This window comes from Schistocerca piceifrons, chromosome 11, assembly GCF_021461385.2.
Source record: "Schistocerca piceifrons isolate TAMUIC-IGC-003096 chromosome 11, iqSchPice1.1, whole genome shotgun sequence".
In the NCBI taxonomy this organism is placed as follows: Eukaryota; Metazoa; Arthropoda; class Insecta; order Orthoptera; family Acrididae; genus Schistocerca; species Schistocerca piceifrons.
In genome coordinates, this window is record NC_060148.1 from 151,301,479 (window position 1) to 151,316,538 (window position 15,060).

Here is a 15,060-nt window from a genome sequence, read left to right on the forward strand (position 1 = left end):
TACCTTTTGTGGCTCCATTTTCCCCACCATTTGGCTACATGACTTCTCATAGATCCTTAAATTTTTCTTCCCCTGGTACTTTGTATTTGATTGGGATATTGCAGTCCTGTTGTTACCCACTACTGCTTCTTACCAGAGGAGACGAGTAGTCATGCTTCTCCTACTGTTTTTCTTTCTCTCTGTTTTGTGCTTTCTCTACACTGTTAGTACTGCTAAATTATCTACAAAAGTTGAACAGACAATTTTGACATCCATTTTCTAACCAAGTAGTATTCAGTTTCTGGTATTGGATTCTGACAACTGCTCCATCTGTTCAATGTTCACTTTTCTAGTATGGTCTGAAAGAAGAATGGAGCTAGCCCTTTGCCTTGGCTAAATTCTGTTTTTATCTCAAATGAGGCTGTAGTTCTTTTAAGAGGACCCGTGTTGTCTTCTGTGTTTCAGATTCTGTAAGAAGTTTGAATAAAAGCAGTCTTGCTTTGTAGTCATAAGCCTTCTAAAAGTTTGCAGATGTATTCCAATAGTATTTTGCTCCTTTAGTCCTTAACAATTTGCCCTTTAGAAGACCATCCTGTCCTAAGCTATCTCTAATATATCTCCAATTTTGGAATTGTTAGTGTTGTTTTCTCCTTGAACATTTCGTGGAATTTCTTTTAATCTTCTGTGAACATGGCTATCTCTTATTACAGGCCAGGAATCTTACTTTTATGATTCATTGATAATAGTCAATTTCAACAGGTATCTATGTCCGACTCTGGAAATCATCACCTTCTTGGAATTGTGCTTCATTATTGGCACATAAGCTATCTGATATTCTCAAATCATATTATTGTTGACCTCATATCTTTTTAGTAGTGTATGTGGGTGGGGGGTTATCTGCCAACAATTTAGCTAAATGTCTTTTTTCTTACCACTTTTCCTTTTTTCTTACATCCACAGTCAGGCAGACATAAACATTTTCTCCCTGTCCTGTTATGGAAAGTATTTATTCAAAATTAATTTGACAGCTGTACAATTCTCAAGTGGTAGCCCAGTGTGACATCTGAATCCTTTATAATTCTCTTTGAGGTAATACTTTCATTGTGTTAACCATGTTCACAAACTGCATATTCAATAAAAGACAGGAGTCTTCGTAATCTGTATGTCCAGACAATGGTAGTACTTCATGTACTAATTTCTGTCAGTCATGTCATACTGCACATCTTAATATCCACTCCCTAAGCACTAGGTATGACATTTAATAATTTTGATGCAGTTCATAGTAAAATGTCACTGGAGAATGGCATATGTCAAAATTCCAGTTGTGAATAAATACATTTAAAGCAGTTTAAGCAAACAAATGTTCTCATCTGCATCCTGTGCCAGCCTGAGGATAAAAATTTAATAAAATTTTTATGTTTTCCTCTAGCACTTCATCAGATGCTTCTCAATATTGTTCTCAGGACTGTTTTACTTTCTGCATTGTTCTTGTTACCCTGATTTATTATTGCATGTGCATTAATTATTGTGTACCTCTCATCTAAATATTGAATTATTGCAGGGAGAGAGTCTTTCTGGAGGTAATGAAAAATTTGGTTGTTGTTGTTGTTGTTGTTGTTGTTGTTGTTGTGGTTGTGGTCTTCAGTCCTGAGACTGGTTTGATACAGCTCTCCATGCTACCCTATCCTGTGCAAGCTTCATCTCCCAGAACTTACTGCAACCCACATCCTTCTGAATCTGCTTAGTGTATTCATCTCTTGGTCTCCCTCTACGATTTTTACCCTCCACGCTGCCCTCCAGTGCTAAATTTGTGATCCCTTGATGCCTCAGAACATGCCCTACTAACCGGTCCCTTCTTTTTGTCAAGTTGTGTCACATACTCCTCTTCTCCCCAATTCTATTCAATACCTCTTCATTAGTTATGTGGTCTACCCATCTAATCTTCAGTATTCTTCTGTAGCACCACATTTCGAAAGCTTCTATTCTCATCTTGTCCAAACTAATTATCGTCCATGTTTCACTTCCATACATGGCTACACTCCATACAAATACTTTCAGAAACGACTTCCTGACACTTAAATCTATACTCGATGTTAACAAAATTCTCTTCTTCAGAAACGATTTCCTTGCCATTGCCAGTCTACATTTTATACCCTCTCTACTTCGACCATAATCAGTTATTTTGCTCCCCAAATATCAAAACTCCTTTACTACTTTAAGTGCCTCATTTCCTAATCTAATTCCCTCAGCATCACCTGACTTAATTCGACTACATTCCGTTATCTTCGTTTTGCTTTTGTTGATGTTCATCTTATATCCTCCTTTCAAGACACTGTACATTCCATTCAACTGCTCTTCCAAGTCCTTTGCTGTCTCTAATAGAATTACAATGTCATCAGCGAACCTCACAGTTTTTATTTCTTCTCCATGGACTTCAATACCTACACCAAATTTTCCTTTTGTTTCCTTTACTTCTTGCTCAATATACAGATTGAATAACATTGGGGAGAGGCTACAACCCTGTCTCACTCCCTTCCCAACCACTGCTTTACTTTCATGCCCTTCGAGTCTTATAACTGCCATCTGGTTTCTGTACAAATTGTAAATAGCCTTTCGCTCCCTGTATTTTACCCCTGCCACCTTTATAATTTGAAAGAGAGTATTCCAGTCAACATTGTCAAAAATTTTTTCTAAGTGTACAAATGCTAGAAACGTGGGTTTGCCTTCCCTTAATCTTTCTTCTAAGATAAGTCGTAAGGTCAGTATTGCCAAATGTGTTCCAATATTTCTACAGAATCCAAACTGATCTTCCCCGAGGTCTGCTTCTACTAGTTTTTCCATTCGTCTGTAAAGAATTCGCGTTAGTATTTTGCATCTGTGACTTATCAAACTGATAGTTCGGTAATTTTCACATCTGTCAACACCTGCTTCCTTTGGGATTGGAATTATTATATTCTTCTTGAAGTCTGAGGGTATTTCGCCTGTGTTTTGTCAGGACTGGCTCTCCCAAGGCCATCAGTAGTTCTAATGGAATGTTGTCTACTCCCGGGGCCTTGTTTCGACTCAGGTCTTTCAGTGCTCTGTCAAACTCTTCATGCAGTATCGTATCTCCAATTTCATCATCTACATCAGCTTCCATTTCCATAATATTGTCCTCAAGTACATAGCCCTTGTATAGACCCTGTATATACTCCTTAAACCTTTCTTTCCCTTCTTTGCGTAGAACTGGGTTTCCATCTGAGCTCTTGATATTCATACAAGTGGTTCTCTTTTCTCCAAAGGTCTCTTTAATTTTCCTGTAGGCAGTATCTATCTTACCCCTAGTGAGATAAGCCTCTACCTCCTTACATTTGTCCTCTAGCCATCCGTGCTTAGCCATTTTGCACTTCCTGTCGATCTCATTTTTGAGATGTTTGTATCCCTTTTTACCTGCTTCATTTACTGCGTTTTTATATTTTCTCCTTTTGTTAATTAAGTTCAATATTTGGTACTGATTGCTAAATAGATTTGCCATTTATAAATGCAGAGCCTAGTACTGGAGGAGTTTCACGAATTTCTTCCCCGTGTTCTCTGTGAAAAATCTATAGTTCTCTGGATGTGGTATTTCTTCATCTGTGAATGTGCTTTTTCGTAATGCCAGTATTAACTTGTTGTCCATTTACAATGTGTGAAAGTATTTGGCGTCTGCCAGTATCTATTAATGTTTGTATATTTAATGGTCCAAGCGTGTATTAGTTCTGGATGTGAACTTAAGGTTGGGTTTAGAAGTCACTCCTCACCTCTGCAAGTTGGTGTGGGCTGGCCAGAGCACAAAGGCCCAAATGTGTCACTTACGATGATCGATTCATCTCTCACTTTTCATAATAAAACAATGAATGAAAATCTTACACCAGACAGGTACATGACAGATGAAAGATGTTTTGGTCACTTTTCTTTGTGAAGTGTCTAGAGGAAGTATGGCTACAACCAAATTACTGGCTTGTGTAGGTATTTACAGTCTGAAGACAAAGTGAGGAAATGGAGAGTGAATTCTTACTAACATTCTGTTTCAGTAACTGCAACAGTTTATCATGTCCTCTTTAATGATATTTTCAAGCCTCACTTACAGCATTTTGTGGACCAATCATATGTTGGTGGGCATTAATTGAATTATATTTATTTACTGTCTCATCAGTTGTAAGTCACAGGCAATTTCTTCATATATTTCAGGTGGAAACCTCAACAAGATACACATCTGATAGTGCAAGGTAAGGTTTCATAATTCACTGCAGAACTTTTTGAGAAATATAAATTTTTATTACTTGTGAAAGTACCTCAGATATAAAATGCCCTACTGTAATTACTCAGTATTACCGATAAGCAACAACATTACAAGGCAGTATGGTCAGTAATGCTATTTTCTGCAACAACCATTATGTGACTGTTCCTAGATAAATAGAGCAAACGTCTAATATCTGTACAGGTAAATAAAAGTTCAGGTGAAATGTCAGCAGCTGTATTGGGCTGAATTCAGAATGTCACATGAAACTCAATGAAATTCAACAGATTCCTCTTGATGAGCCCAAGCTAATATACTGCAATAGAAAAGTAAGAAGGAAGGGTGAGTGGCTATATATCCAAAAATTGGAGCTGATTCCCAGCCTTTCAGATAATTGAATATAGTGTTGAACATGTCTCTCAATGCGGTGCCACAGTGGTGCTCAGGTAACGCACAAGCTTGTAGTGGTTGCTGGTGCCACTTTCGGTAAGGCTGTGAAGACTTAACTGGTGAATCCTCATTCTCTTTGTTTCTCCTTCGTCCCGGTGTGTTCCTGAAGGCTGGCCCATTCATTAGACACATTACAGGTGACAAGGTAATGCGTAATTCCCAGCTCCGGGTCAACGGGTATGGTTCGCACATACACTCTTATACAGTCCAGGCCCAGAGACGGGTAACTGCCTAAGCTGTTACCTTCCCAAATCCCAATTGGTCCCTCTGCCAGGAGTTCAGGAGGTGTGATCTGAGGTGTGAACAGTCATCTACAGTGGGTGAATCCCCCCTCTGAGGGTGCCCCCAGTTGCAAGGAGCATGCCATTGTAGATGTTGGCAGTCATGGGGATATATTTTTTTTTTTTTGCAGTTACTCACCATCTTAGTGTGTGTCTACTAAACGTAAACAGAATGAGGCTATAGATTTGAAGACCCTCCCAACTACACCTCGGTTCCTCATGGTATCATGTACTGGATGTGGTCCGTCCTTGTGCATTATTCTGAAAGGTGGTGTTGTAGTTGCAGGCCCTGTGAAATCCTATTCCCATTTATGTAATACAACTTTGCTTCTGAAGATGTATTGTGATTCTCAAGCTCAACTGCTTACAGCATCACACATACAGATTTATCCTGTTCATGTGGAGAACCATCTTACACTGAACTCTTCACAAGGTGTTATTTACATTCTGATGCTTGATGGCCTCACTGAGTAATGTTTGCCTCAAAGATTAAGGCAGGCTATGAAGTCATCATGGTCCAACCGTACATTACAAACCAGATGAGTTCCTACAAGTGTCAACATTATAATAAAACACGTATCCTGTCAAAACATGGCCGAATGTGTTACTCTTGGCAGAAAAGCTCAAGAGGGCAGCAGTTTGCCGCCTCCTCTCTGCTGTATCAATTGTAATCCCATGAATTTCCCATGTGTCTTAACAAGCAAGCCGTATAGGAGATCTGAGTGGTCGACATCAAACTCCACTTTGTCAGTCACAGTTGGTAGCTAGTCAAAATCTGTGAATTTTACGATTGGCATTTATAGTACCGTTTTTGCTATGCTATGCATAATGGAGGATATGCCCACCCAGACTTGCGACCCCAAGTTCAGTATTGCAGTAGTGAAGTCACCCAGGTCACAGTAGCATCCCCATCTGCTCCTACAGCTGCGCATAAGCCATCAGATCTTTGCCCCTGGTGGTGAAATAACCTGTTACACAATTGTCAGGCTGAAAGGACAAGCAGTACTCCTGCAAAAGACTTTCTACAGTTAAAAACAGTCATCTGCCAACTAGAAAGTTCTAAGAGCTCAATCAAATACAAACTGTTTTCTCCTTACCTGATTTAGAGATCTTCTTCAGTGGTGTTGCAACATATACTCTCACCTGGCTGACCTCCATTTTGCTGGTGCCCACTGCCTACTGGTTTTCTGTCATAGAATTCACAGGCTGAATAAGGGAGAATGCCAATATGTTTGCAGAGCTCATGGAACAGGATTTTCCAGCCTCTGCCTCCTGTAGCAGTGGATTTTTGAAGGCTGGCACTCAGCAGCCATCAAGGTGACTAACCTTCATTTGTTCCCTCCTCCCCATTCCCCGTTATGACTCTTCAGAAATGGAACATTCATGGCATTAGATCCAACAAGGATGAGTTACAGCTGCTCTTGGAATTGCAGTGTCCTCTTGTTTTCTGCTTCCAAGAAAAAAATTGTTCTCACAACCCCTTTGATCGCTCATGTTTCCTTCTGGTCCTTTGTGATGTTCCCCCAAGGACAGCATTCTACCTCATGGGGGAGTCATGCTGGTCATCCATCTCATTGAACACTCGACTGCTAGCTGTTGCAGTCTATATTTTCCTTCCTCATTTCACCTTTTCTCTACATAACTTCTACACCCCTCCGTCATTTGCTGTTACTAAGTCGGACTTACTGCAGCTCATTGGTCAGCTCCCTCACGCCTTTTTGCTGCTTGGCGACTTCAATGCCCACCATCTGCTTTGGTGCTCTGGGAGAACCTGTCCAAGAGGTTCCCTCTTAGCTCACTTCCTGAATCATATCTTAGGATTGGAGCACTCACATTCCTTTCAGATTCCATGCACATTTATTACCATTTGGACCTCTCGTTCTGCACAGTCCAGCTCGCACATCATCTTGAATGGCCCATTCCCTCTGACACATACTCAAGTGATCAATTTCTGTGTGCTATCCATTTGCCGACTCCTATCCCACCTGAGTTCAGATCCAATTGGCAGCTTTCCAAGGCCAACTGGAGGCTTTACCCCTCTCTCACGACATTTATACAGCTGTATTTTCCAAACGTTATCCTTACCACCGAAGTATGTTCCATACCATGCACTTGAAGTTTACTGTAGCATGTTCTGTTCCCCGGTGGACTGAGGCATGCAGCAATGTGCTCTCCACATTTTAAACAATCATCATGATATATCTGCAGGATCTCTGGTATCCTGTAGTCCATACATCTGGGACTTCAGAGGCCATCTGCCACGTTTACTAGAGGAAGTTTTGAAAGACAAAGTTGTCTCAAAGTTTATATGGTTCGGATTTGTCAGACACATTTATCCAGGAAAACGGGATGCCTGAATGCTCGTTGTATCATTGCCTTTGCTATCCCCATTAACCATATGGACTCTCCGTCCTGGCATCTCAGCTCCCTTTTCGTCAAGGATTTTACAATCGGTTTCAGTTCTACATCAACTTGTCTCCTTAAGTCAGTGACGTTAGCTATGGTTTCGTGTGTTTCCAGCGAGTCAATGCTGTACATAACTAGCCCCTGCTCATATATTGGAGGAAAGTAGTTTGCTTTCACTTTAGCCCAGTTAGGATTAGAGTGAACGTCAGTACATCAAAGCTTCAAATGATGCAGAGACTTGCATACTGCTTGTTTTTATGCAATTTTCATGAAAAATATCAGTCAGAAATATCCTCAGAGGTATGAACTGAAGTCATGGTAGCGTCGAACATTGTACAACAGCTGGTTCCTATTGGTGAAGTGACAACACAATTCTTTAGGTGGCCTTAAATCACCAAGAGCTCCCTACCTCGAACATCATCTAAATTTACTGTTCCACGTTTTATGGTTTTGCACAATGTCTCAGGCCAAGTATCCTACACAAACACGCTGTAAAATCTCATGATTTTAAATTTTCTGGCGAGTCTAAGCAGATCTATGTTTTTAATCCTTCTTTCCAGTACCATTGCTGTGGGCGTTTTTTTAATGTACAACCCAAGACATCTTCTGTATTGTAAATAGAGGCCTTTACCTATAGCGATGGCCTCCATGGTCATATTACGCCTTTTAGTTGCTTGTAATTACTTTTCACTTTTTCAGGCATTCTCTAGTGCTTGAAATATATCAGCTCTCCTACCTAATTAAACCAGTGGCTGACAGCCCAGCAAATGTAGGTATCGAAGCCAGAATTATTCCACCAGATGTCTTTGGTATTTGTAGGAACCTGGCGTTTTAACACATCATTTCCTTCCTTCTTTCTGCCTCAAGGCACCTTTTGGAGCTTTCACCAATTTTTTTAAACATCCCATAGGTTTCCCCTCTTCTTTAGTATGCAGAGAGCTGCATTCATTATTGCTTGAAATTTAGTCCAGTACCAAAATTAAGTTCTAGCAAACATTGCCTTATCAACAGCATATGCAGAAATAGGTTGTTCTGCATGAATATCCGTCCCTTGACGTACCTGTGCAGCCTTATCAGTGAGTATTTGGTGTGCAATATGGTGATCTTTATTTGTAGTGTAGGCGATGATGTGCACACATTTTTTAATGCGTTGAAGCCCTTATCACCATAATCTTGGTGCTATTTCAATTTTGTTCCAGCTCCACAGAAATTATATCCAGAGATACAAACTTCTGATGGCAGATTCTCGAGAATACCACCTCCAACTGTGTTGATACATTTCCTAGCACTTGTCACATTACTGCATGGTTTGAGCTTTGCTTTTCGTATTACATAGCAGTTTGCGAGTGTTCACCCAACTGTTGAGCTTCGATGAGAAACTAAACCATTTCATCAAAGCCCTGTTCCCTCGACATTGTACGATCTGCTCTATGAGGAACATAATGAGTTTAAAGCTATCCCAGAGTTCGTTTGTGACATCAATGGTTTGTTCTTAATTTCGTGGTGAATAATGCGATTATACTTGTCAATGATCTGTGGCTGTATGTTCAGCCATTTGCACCAACGTTGAACATTAAATTGCTTCCACATTCGGTTTTTGATGGTCCAGTTCAACCATTTGGCAATACTAATTTCGAAATGGGAGAATGTTGAGTAGTGATTTATCCAACATCATTCCAATTCTGCTTTGAAATGCCTGTCGTAAAATTCACTTCCATCATATTCCTCGCCAGCCGGTGTGGTCGTGCGGTTCTAGGCGCTTCAGTCTGGAACCGCGTGACCGCTACGGTCGCAGGTTCGAATCCTGCCTCGGGCATGGATGTGTGTGATGTCCTTAGGTTAGTTAGGTTTAAGTAGTTTTAAGTTCTGGGGGACTGATGACCTCAGTCCCATAGTGCTCAGAGCCATCATATTCCTCAAGGTTGTTGTGGCGTCGAGTTAGTCCTGTCTGCAACAATTGTTTAGAAATCTCTCAAACCTCCTTCCGTGTCTTTACTTTCAAAGGTAAGGCCCAAGCAAATTTGGAATGTGTGTCTGTGACCGTGAGAATGTACTTGAAATCATTATTTGATTTTAAGTAGTCTTGCGTATCTGAGATCAGCCTGCCATGCATAATCCATTCCTTGTATTATCAGAAATATTCTGCATGCAGATCTGTAAAGCTCGTGGACAACTCTCTCCACAATTACTCGACGATGCATATTTTCCAAAGGTCAGGTAAGATCGATAATATTTCGCTCATGTGACCAGCATTCTCTTCACCAGCTGAAACTGTAAACATTCTTAATTGAGCTATGATTTCATTTACTTACCACAATTTGTATACTCTAGAAGTAGGTTGTTTAGTCTTTCAGACTAAACTTCGATTATTTTACCTGCACTATGTGGAACTGCTATGCTGGTACAGTTTCAATCCTGTATTTGTCTCTATGAAACTTCCATTCATTTTTTGCTAAGTGGGTCAGGAGTCAACTACAGAAAGGAAGCAGTTCCACCAGTATGGGGATGTGTAGAGGAGACTGGGCTTTTTTAGGTTAGAGGGTCTCAGGTAAGTGCAGAAAGGGCTTCAGTTTCAAAGGCTGCAAGTAGAACACCGAAAGAGGGTAGATACAACCACAATAAAGGTATGGAAATAAGTTCAGCTGAAATTTTTCAAGAGACCTAACCATGTTCACAAAGAATAGATGAGATACAGTTGGTGTAGTGTTGATTGCTGGTGGAAGTAGTTTACCTTGTAGTGAATTTTAAGTAGATAGTTCCTTTGAGGTAGTATGGGTAATGATCAGTTAAAAGCTCTAGGCTGAGATGTCGTTTTCGATCTGTAAAACTACTACTTCCTGGCGTTTCGTTGCCAACTGCGGGAACATCTTTGGAGGTGAGCCAATGATGGCTGCCAGGCAGTGGAATTCCCGTTCATATAGAGGGCACCAACATACGTTCAATTGGGACCGACTATAAGTCTATCTCTGACCAGCGTCATTATTCTCGATCGAATGTAGTCGATCGTCAAATGGTTGGTGGAAAGGCGACGACCGTATCCTCGTTTTTGTTGAAATTATTGTGGTGTTCCTGAATCTCTATAGCTTTCCTATACATACATGCATAATAATAGATGTCCTGGCTAACACGCTTGTCTCACTAAATTTTATTTCATAATCACCGTCTTTAAAAACTCGTTCCGCTACAGCTGATTTGTCAGTATATCCCAGTCGACAGTTTCTTTTGTGTTCCGTTTAGAGGGTATTGACATTTCTTATCGTTGTTCCAATATAAACCTTCCCACAGCCACATGCAATTTTATGTTCGCTAATCTTATACACTCACTAATCTTGGTCAGTAAAAATCTTCTGGGTTTGAGGAAGGCGTCTTGCAACAGTCGCCGAAACGTCGAAATTTTATAGTTGACAGTGCGGCTTCAAACCCAGAAGAATTTTATTGACTGTGACAATGGACGCGGAAGCTTACGTTTACACTCACTAATCTTCTTTGTAGGTCTAAAGATTGTTTAAACTTGAAACTTGGCCAGAACTTTACCAATACAGTCCGTAATATTGCAAATAATTGGAAGAAAAACTACCCTCGATATATTGGCGAAAGTAAATTTTTATTATCAGTGGTATGCATAAAACGTCGTCCGAAACCGTACTGAATGGCGTCTCTGAAAATTATTTTGAACAATGGGTACAGAAGTGCACTCAAAGTGTAAATAGTTGCGAAAACCTCCTTGACATCTTAATAGCCCTGACCAAACAGGGATTAGTGACCACAATGTTGTTGAGCCATGAAGAGTTCACAAGAGTGAATACTATAACATCGAGACTCACCCAGATAAACGCAAAATTCACCCTTAAAGCAAGTAAAAATTTGCTTGACGCATTCTGAAGAGACAGTTTCCACTCCGTCTGATAAGTCTTTCTAAACTTAGTCCAGATGCGGTTTAAAGTCAAATGAGTAAAAACTGAGAGATATGTGTCAAAATAATAAAATGTAGTACTGACAAAAAACAGGTCAGACCACTGGTGCAGAAGCAATGAATTACACATGCCAAATTTAAAAGACCGCAAAATCCACAAGATTGGCGAAGTTTTTCCAGAACGACATTCTGTCTCGAAATCTGATCGTAAACCCAAAGAAATTCTGGTTGTATGTGAAGTGTACAATTTAAGAGCTGCATAATACCTTCACTGCGTGATAACAGTGGTAAAGTTATTGACGACAGTGCTGCTAAAACGAGTCACTGAAGACGGATTTTCTAAATTCCGTCACAGAATAAATATAGTGGAGCAGCTTAATAGTTGAGAAAGGCAATGCCTCTGGTCCAGATTGTACACCATCCAGGTTCCTTTCTGAATGTGCTGATACAGTAGCTCCATACTTAGCAGTCATATACAACTCTTCAATGGCAGAAAGATTGGTACTCGAAGACAGGAAAGTTGCACAAATTACACCAGAAACCAAGAAAGGGAATGTGAGTAATCCGATGAAATGCACGCCCATATAACTAACGTCGTTTGCAGTCGGATTTCGGAAAATATAGTCTGTTTGAACATTATTAATTACCTTGAAGACGACATTTATTCGCAAATAGCCAACGCTTATTCGGAAAACATAATTCTTGTGAAACACAAGAAGCTCTTTATTCTCGCAATATATGACTGATTAGGACAGATGACATTACATTGATTCCATATTTATGGTTTTGAGAAGGCTTTTGACTCAATTGCTCACAAGTGACTTCCGATTACATTGTGTGCCTGTGGAGTATCATCGTAGTTGTGTGCACTGAATCGTGATTTTGTATCAGAAAGGTCACAGTTCGTAATAACTGACAGAAAGTCATCGAATTAATATCTGACGTTTCCCAAGTAAGAGTTATAGGCCCTTCCTTGTCTTTGACCTACATACACGATTTAGGAGACAATTTGAGCAGCTCTATTAGATTGTTTGCAGATTATGTTGTCATTTACCTTATTGTAAAGTCATCATATGATGAAAACGAATTGTGGAGTGATAGAAAAGATATCTGTATGATGTGAAAAATAGCAATTGACTGTAAATAATGAAGAGTATGAAGTCAACCACGTGAGTACAGAAAGGAATGTGCTAAATTTCGTTCACACGATAAATCATACAAACCTAAAAGCTGTGAACTCAACTGAATGTATAGAAAATACACTAATGAATAAATTAAATCGCAACATCCTTATAGATAATGCTCTGGAGAAAGCAAACCAAAGACTGATTCCTTGGCATACCACTTGGAAAACGTAACAGGTCTACTAAGGAACCGTCTTACATTATGTTTATGTATTATCTTGTGGATTATTGCAGTGTGGTGTGGGACATGAAAGAAATTGAAAGAAGTGCAGCTCTTTTTATACCATCGCAAAATAAGGGAGAGTGTGCTATGTATATGATACGTGAACTGAGGTGGTGGTAATTAAAACAGACTTTTTTCGCTGTGGCACTAATTTATCAAGAAATTCGAAACAGGAATTTTGTCGACAGTGTGATAATATTTTATTGATGCCCATCTACGCAGGGAGAAATTATCATAGTAAAGTATGAGAAATCAGAGCCCACATGGAAAGGTGTAAGTGCTCGTTTTCCCTGCATGCATTGAGAGTGGAATGGTAGAGAAGTAGATTACAAATGATGGATCGATGACACACTGCCAGGCCCATAATTATGAATGGCAGAGTAATCATGTACATAAAGATCAGGCATCATCGGCATTTTACATAGTAACAAAACATGTGAAAGTTAAAGGTAGATCAGTCCTTAAACGTTTCTTGGATGGACAGGTATTTTAAACAATTTAACATATGCAGCACTTCATACATGTTAGTAGTAGTAGTATCATGGGCTAAGAGGCGTGAGATGCACGGGGCAGTGTGTGCTTCTTGAAAGTTGATGGAGCACTGGCCATGTGAGTGGAGGTGTCGGAGGCTCATATCAGTAAAATATTACATGCATCTGAACTGCACTTGGAATAGGAGCTGCTACACATACATCAAAGCACAGGGAGGAGAGTCCTCATTCCTTCCTTCTTCCCCCCTCCCCTCCTATATCCTATTTGTCCTGTGGACCTCAAGCCGTAGCTGCTTTCCTGACACCTCTCTCTCCTGTCCTCTCCCCCCATCACTCCTGTCCTCTCCCCCCTCACTCCTGTCCTCTCCCCCCTCACTCCTGTCCTCTCCCCCCTCACTCCTGTCCTCTCCCCCCTCACTCCTGTCCTCTCCCCCCTCACTCCTGTCCTCTCCCCCCTCACTCCTGTCCTCTCCCCCCTCACTCCTGTCCTCTCCCCCCTCACTCCTGTCCTCTCCCCCCTCACTCCTGTCCTCTCCCCCCTCACTCCTGTCCTCTCCCCCCTCGCTCCTGTCCTCTCCCCCCTCGCTCCTGTCCTCTCCCCCCTCGCTCCTGTCCTCTCCCCCCTCGCTCCTGTCCTCTCCCCCCTCGCTCCTGTCCTCTCCCCCCTCGCTCCTGTCCTCTCCCCCCTCGCTCCTGTCCTCTCCCCCCTCGCTCCTGTCCTCTCCCCCCTCGCTCCTGTCCTCTCCCCCCTCGCTCCTGTCCTCTCCCCCCTCGCTCCTGTCCTCTCCCCCCTCGCTCCTGTCCTCTCCCCCCTCGCTCCTGTCCTCTCCCCCCTCGCTCCTGTCCTCTCCCCCCTCGCTCCTGTCCTCTCCCCCCTCGCTCCTGTCCTCTCCCCCCTCGCTCCTGTCCTCTCCCCCCTCGCTCCTGTCCTCTCCCCCCTCGCTCCTGTCCTCTCCCCCCTCGCTCCTGTCCTCTCCCCCCTCGCTCCTGTCCTCTCCCCCCTCGCTCCTGTCCTCTCCCCCCTCGCTCCTGTCCTCTACCCCCTCGCTCCTGTCCTCTACCCCCTCGCTCCCGTCCTCTACCCCCTCGCTCCCGTCCTCTACCCCCTCGCTCCCGTCCTCTACCCCCTCGCTCCCGTCCTCTACCCCCTCGCTCCCGTCCTCTACCCCCTCGCTCCCGTCCTCTACCCCCTCGCTCCCGTCCTCTACCCCCTCGCTCCCGTCCTCTACCCCCTCGCTCCCGTCCTCTACCCCCTCGCTCCCGTCCTCTACCCCCTCGCTCCCGTCCTCTACCCCCTCGCTCCCGTCCTCTACCCCCTCGCTCCCGTCCTCTACCCCCTCGCTCCCGTCCTCTACCCCCTCGCTCCTGTCCTCTACCCCCTCGCTCCTGTCCTCTACCCCCTCGCTCCTGTCCTCTACCCCCTCGCTCCTGTCCTCTACCCCCTCGCTCCTGTCCTCTACCCCCTCGCTCCTGTCCTCTACCCCCTCGCTCCTGTCCTCTACCCCCTCGCTCCTGTCCTCTACCCCCTCGCTCCTGTCCTCTACCCCCTCGCTCCTGTCCTCTACCCCCTCGCTCCTGTCCTCTACCCCCTCGCTCCTGTCCTCTACCCCCTCGCTCCTGTCCTCTACCCCCTCGCTCCTGTCCTCTACCCCCTCGCTCCTGTCCTCTACCCCCTCGCTCCTGTCCTCTACCCCCTCCGCTCCTGTCCTCTCCCCCCTCCGCTCCTGTCCTCTCCCCCCTCCGCTCCTGTCCTCTCCCCCCTCCGCTCCTGTCCTCTCCCCCCTCCGCTCCTGTCCTCTCCCCCCTCCGCTCCTGTCCTCTCCCCCCTCCGCTCCTGTCCTCTCCCCCCTCCGCTCCTGTCCTCTCCCCCCTCCG

General features: G+C 43.1%; 1 protein-coding gene across 4 annotated transcripts in view; it reads left to right on the plus strand.

Annotated features, from left to right (window-relative positions):
• The window catches only part of LOC124720486, a 112,969-nt gene that overhangs the window by 91,464 nt on the left and 6,445 nt on the right, over nucleotides 1-15,060 (plus strand). For 2 of the 4 annotated variants that reach the window (XM_047245847.1, XM_047245848.1), the window contains one exon: nucleotides 4,189-4,308. The exons of the other annotated variants lie outside the window; for them this stretch is intronic. In XM_047245847.1, coding sequence (XP_047101803.1) covers nucleotides 4,189-4,230 — 42 coding nt within the window. In that variant the 3' untranslated portion in view covers nucleotides 4,231-4,308. Of the gene's footprint in view, nucleotides 1-4,188; nucleotides 4,309-15,060 lie in introns of those variants that run through there. 4 annotated transcript variants of the gene reach the window in all.